Source organism: Schistocerca serialis, chromosome 1 (genome assembly GCF_023864345.2).
Source record: "Schistocerca serialis cubense isolate TAMUIC-IGC-003099 chromosome 1, iqSchSeri2.2, whole genome shotgun sequence".
Lineage (NCBI taxonomy): Eukaryota > Metazoa > Arthropoda > Insecta > Orthoptera > Acrididae > Schistocerca > Schistocerca serialis.
The window spans coordinates 396,853,651-396,859,650 of NC_064638.1; the positions used below are offsets into that span (position 1 = coordinate 396,853,651).

The 6,000-nt window shown below is 39.7% G+C and overlaps 1 protein-coding gene across 3 annotated transcripts in view; it reads right to left on the bottom strand.

The window, feature by feature from the left end:
- Positions 1–4,023, bottom strand: part of LOC126471571 (ribosomal RNA processing protein 36 homolog) — a 74,075-nt gene extending 70,052 nt beyond the window's left edge. The window contains exon 1 of one of the 3 annotated variants that reach the window (XM_050099806.1): positions 3,851–4,023. In XM_050099806.1, coding sequence (XP_049955763.1) covers positions 3,851–3,948 — 98 coding nt within the window. In that variant the 5' untranslated portion in view covers positions 3,949–4,023. The remainder of the gene's footprint in view (positions 1–3,850) is intronic. The other 2 variants (XM_050099799.1, XM_050099814.1) reach the window with 2 other exon arrangements.
- Positions 4,024–6,000: the final 1,977 nt, after the last annotated feature.

A 6,000-nucleotide genomic window follows, 5' to 3' on the forward strand; every position in this document is an offset into this window, starting at 1 on the left:
AAATCCCCCACGATTACCAGCATCTCTGATGGCTCGCCCCTTCCAGCTGCGGCGGCCCTCTTCGCAATGGGGCGCACCTGCCTTAGGTGATAGTTAACACCTCAGGTCACACCTCCTGAACACCTAACAGAGGGGCCAATTGGCAATTTGGGAAGGTTGCAGCTCAGGCCATCACCCCTCCCTGGGCCTGGCCTGTACCAGGGGGTATGTGTCAACCCTACCTGTTGACCCGGGGTCGGGAATTACATGTTACCCAGTCACCTGTTATGCGACAGATGCGTGAGCCGGCCTTCAGGAGAGCACAGGGAGGATGGAGAAAAAGAGAAACCTCAAACACCAAAGCGGAGGAATGAGATGAGAAGGGAAACAAAGAAAGGAAAAGGGAGCAAATAACAAAGGTGATATTGGTCTTATGTCAGCGACAGACTGCAGAACATTCCCAATAACACCCCAGACATGTTCCCCACGGGAGGGGAGAAAGAATAGCAAGAGGATAGACATCCAGTACGGAACGGAAAAAATGTTGCAAAGCCTGGGGCCCCATGGTAGCCAAGCATGAACCCACCAAAGAGTGGCGAGCCCCACCAGGGAGGGGGGGGGGGGGGGGGCACTGTTTGTTTTGGACTGACCTTTGGTGTTTCATACGAGCCTCACAACAAATTTTTGATACCACACCATTCTCATACATTTATCCCATGTAATCCGTTGTCAGACCGAATGATGGACCACATCGCACAATTGGTGGGAGATGCACTAACTCTGCCCATTTCAATCGCCTGCTAGTTACATGCAGACAAATGCAACAGAAAAATTAGTGATGCAGTATGACCTTCACAGTCCCATTTTTCAACAACACAAGCACCGTGAAGTTACATGCATTTGTTATTTTTAGCCAATCAAGAGCAATAAAAACAAAAATAAAAATTTCAGTTACAGTGAACTGGTAGAGATGTACATGTAAAGGAGGAACTTCAAACAGCTGTTCATGTAGTCCACATCTCTCATGGTGCCTTCAGTCACTACCACAGGTCCTATGGAAGCCCAGGCAAATGTCCCCCATAACATAATACTTCCCCCACTGACGTGCAACTCTGACACGGCACACATTTCATGCAGCCATTTGCTTGGATGTTCACCAACCTGGTGTAGCAAAAAAGATGATTCACACGACCTGGTGAAATGTTTCCATTGACCCAGAGTCTAATCTCGATGATCCTGAGCTAACTGTAATTATAAATAATGATGTCATTAGCATATGAGCAAACAGCAGTCATCTTCTGCAGAGACCATGTTCAATAATCTCCACTGAACGGTGTACTCTAAAATACCTGCCCATGCATCAGAACTGTACGTTTTCGTCACATCTGGCACACGGAGTTTTTAAGCCTCCACGTTATGAGGCAGGAACCTCCAACATCTTGCTTCCTACTTGCGGTTTCACCATCCTTTAACCACTTTCCACAAACGTTCACAATAGTAGCATGCAAACAACCATGTAGCCTTACAGTTTTCAAGATAGTTGGTCGAGGTGCTGGGCCATACAAATCTGCCATATGTCAAAGTCATTTAGATCAATGGATTTTCCTTCCTTGCAGCTCACATCATCACTAAAATGTTTCTCCATTAATCTCTGTTCCAGCTGCGGACTTTTCTTAGCATGTTATAAGCATGCAGTGCCACAAGGCTGAATTCAATCTCATCGTGTGCAGTCAACACAATACTGCACAATAGGTGTAAAACAAAGCAAGAGGCTGTAAACGGAGAGATGCAAAATAAAACAAATTTAACTGTCAAAACAGCAATACGTGAAACATTCAATGGGCACTGTAGCTGCATCTTATCGGAACGATCTCTCACAGAAGACAAAGAAATTCTGCTCATATACAAAAGCTGTCAGTGGGATCAAATGTTGTGTCAAGTAAATGAAATTGAGAGTTGAAAAGCAAAAGTAGAAATGCCTATCTTCACTTTAAAATGTTCCTTTACAATGCAAAATTCGAGAATACTGCCCCTCTTTATTCTTCATACAATTGAAAAGATAAATGACATAGACACTCGGGGATATAGTGAAACAGCTAAATTTGGGCAAAGCTCCAGATCTTGAAGGAATTCCAATCAAACTGTATAAAAAACTTGTATCTGTGTTAGCACTTTTCGATCCATCAAACAATAAACTGTGCCCATGGGTTAGAAGGACCCACGTGTAACATCGTCTACAAGAAGAGTAGTAGAAGTGATCCACAAAACCACCATCCAATATAGCTGCTACCCACCTGTTGTAAGATTCTGGGATACAACATAAAGAGAGATATACAGGCATCAGGTAGTGATCCAAGGCACATTTCCATGCTTAATTTCCATGTCCTAATATTTTACAAACAGCTTAGCTTGCTGAGTTATTTTTTAAGATTTTAAAATCAAGTAATGATTGCATCTGAAGACATGTCTAACATTATGAGGTGAAATGTTTTTGGAGGATGTAATATGGACCAAAATAAGAAGAAATTTTCTAGTAAACATAGGCTGCAAAATGCCTACCTAAGAAGTATGAGCAGTTGTTCAGTGAAGAAACGGTTCACAGTAGCAAAGATAGACAAGTGCTCACAGCCCTTGAGCTATGCACTTTAGAGTGCATAAATACTAGACACATTTTTTTCCTCGTTTTGTTCATACTACCACCTCTCAAAATATGTAAAGCAAATATCTTGCAGCAGAAGGGATGTGTTTCACAGTATCAAAGATGAAGACATCTTCATAGCTCTTTAGGTATCCATTTTTGACCCCATGTTTACTAGAATGTTTTGGATCAAATGAGCGTTCCTATTATCCTCCTGAATAGTGACCATCCTCCTAGAACACCCTGTATACAAGCAACATAGAGTCACAGTGTGGAGGAAATTCCACCACCAAAGGACAAAAAGAGTTTTCTAATTTCTATTTAAAAATTCACTTCGATTTTTATGGTAACAGGGACAAAAATAATACTGTACAAAGTCCTAATTGTTACACAGTCCAATTTTTTCACAGCCACTCTAGCAACTGCCACAAAGAATTTCCCATGACTATAATTTTAAATCTTTGTGACTGCCTTCAAAGACCCCACAAAACTAAAACCAATGCGACCATTTCACACAGACAACTCAAGAAACAGTAAATAATCGTGGCGTCTTTCATATATATTGCACATTTATGAAAATAAAAATCAGTACTTAGGAATCAATACAACAACTGTCAAGAAATCTATAACGAATCAACAGTGGGAAGGATTTGCCCTGCAAAATTGAACAAATTTAGGATGTAAAACGAATATACTGAAGCTCCAACTAAGAGTATATGTGCAATCAACGCGGTGATGTTAGATGTCTGGCATGCGAATCATGAATATATAATTTTGCTACAACTGCGAAAAATATCATCATGCGTTGGCAATATCATCAGAGCCTACAAAACCTTCATATGTACAGTAAATCATCAAAAGTGTTGACGGACATTCGATGTCATATACGTGCATACTATTATATGTCTGAATCCTATAATGTATAAGCATAATGACTGGTCGTATGTTACCAATACACAACTGCACAAAGTGTAATTTATAGAGCAAATAAAATCAAACCCACGATTACTTTACAATTCTGTATCTTAACATGAGACACTAAAATGACCGTTTCGTTACATTTATACAACTGCTGTTATTTGGGTTCTTGGGCGTAAATAAAAACTTTATTCAGCTAACATATCACCTGTTTGTGAACTACATTCTGCCTTTTTTTTCTTAAGATTGTGAGCGATCGGATTTTTATATATATATATATATATATATGTAGGATATACGAATAAAGCAAATCACCCTTGTATTTTCCTCCTCTGCTTCCTCCATCTCGCCCCAACAGAACTGCAATCAGAACACACTTTACGACAAGTCAACAACAGTCTCACGTTAAACATGCTCTTTTGAGAGTGTATTGTATACAAAACACAGCAGAGCAGAGATATTTTTGCTACACTTCCAAGGAGGTTCGAATACTTGTCTCATAGATAGTGTTCTCTATATTATGGAGATCCCTGCCCATAGACCATCGTTATATAAGGTCTATTAGCTTCGACCATAGATTAATATCTATGGTCGAAGTCTGTGAGTTGACCCATTCCTTCCACCGATGTTGCCACTTTACCCACGAAGCCGACAGGTTTCGATGAAATTTATGTCTTTTCACTTACTCCAGTGAGTGGAATTGTACATTCTTCTTGTGTGAAAGTCTTCTGAGAAACATTCCTTTCTTCCCCGACCTCTTGGATCCAGACAGCCGTTAATTTCTTTCCGTACGATACCTGACGATCTGTTTGGGATAAGTGTTCTCATAAGAACTGAAAATATGTCCAAAAATAATAATCTCCTCTTACTATACCGATTAACAAGACACTTTACCCGGAATCACCTTTTACGACACTAGCCGTCAACGAGCCGTCAAGTAACGTCAACGTCGTACTGGACGTTACATCACGTCATGTAGTCTACACCCAGGTACTGAACGGTGTAAGCGAGATTATGAGATAACACCCATGACACAAAAAATCTCAGTGTACTATCGGAACTGAGGAACTAACACAGATAAAGTGTATTAGTGGCTAAATTAGACTTCATAATGTTTATTGTTGATCAATATTGTGTGGTAAAGTGCTATGAATTGAAGCATCATTTAAAAATCATCAACTTAGTTTTCATGGATGATTTCGCTTGTCTTTCTCCTTAATTCTGCCTTTTTATGACACGTTTCAAAACTAACTTGTATTCTTCTAAATAACTAAGAAATTCTGGATTGCTGTCAGTTTTTCAGAGTAGAAAAAGTTCCCACTTCCTATTGCAAGACACTCTAATGCCTGATGTAATCCACATTTTAAATCTGTCTGTCCCTCTAGGAACCACTTTCCTTTTTGGACCAGCTATACCAAAATTATCCTTGAAAATGTTCAAAAATGTTTCCATCTTCTCATTGGCAATACGTCTGCAGCTCATGGTCTAGCAGCTAGTGTTGCTACCTCAGGATCATGGGGCACCATGTTCGATTCCCAGCTAGGTTGGGGATTTTCTCTGCCCCAGGATTGGCTGTATGTGTTGCCCTCACCATTGCATCACCATTTACTAAAAGTGGCCAGATTGAGCTGTGTACAGATTGGAAATATGTACAGGAGCTGATGCGCGCAGTTGAGCCCCCACAAACCAAACATCATCGCCATCATCCTCATCATTGGTAATAAAGGTGTCATATACTTCTCTGCAAGATTGTTCAGTTTTTAGATACTTGAAGAGTTCAATATTTCTCTAACTATAACCCCTTTTATGGATAATATTTTGCATACTGTTTGAAATGTGATTTACAGGTATTGTTAGTAATTACGAAAGGTGGTCACTGCAACTGTTTGCATGTCCATGTTTACACATACTTGATCCAGGAGAGTGCCACTAGTTTTTGTTACATGTGTTGGAGAGATAACAGTTAGACAGTTATTATTAGGCTGCAATATTTAAGAACTTTTCTCTGTGAGGGCTATGGCTCAGAAAATCAACATTAAAATCTCCACACAGAACCAGGACTTAGCAGCCGAATAATAAAAGACTATGATTTGATTGACTATTCCTGTAGATCAAAACATAAAGGAGGAGGTGTTGCTATATACAAGAAGAAAATTGGAAGTCTGCAAGATACTGAATACTGTAAATATGTAAACCTTCCAACTTGCTCTGAAAAATATTTTGAAATTACTGGCGTAATGAGTGAAGAGCTCAGAATTATCTGTGAATACTGGTCCCCAAGTGGTAATATTGCAACATTTCTGAAAAAACTAGAAAATTTATTACTGGAGATTAAAATGAAAGATGTAATGTGTGAAGACTATAACATAGGTATGGGTACAGAATCAAAACCAAACCAAAAACTGATAGAGACATTATTACAGTGTAAGACAGGCAGTAGCAGCCAACCTAGACAGACGCAGCAA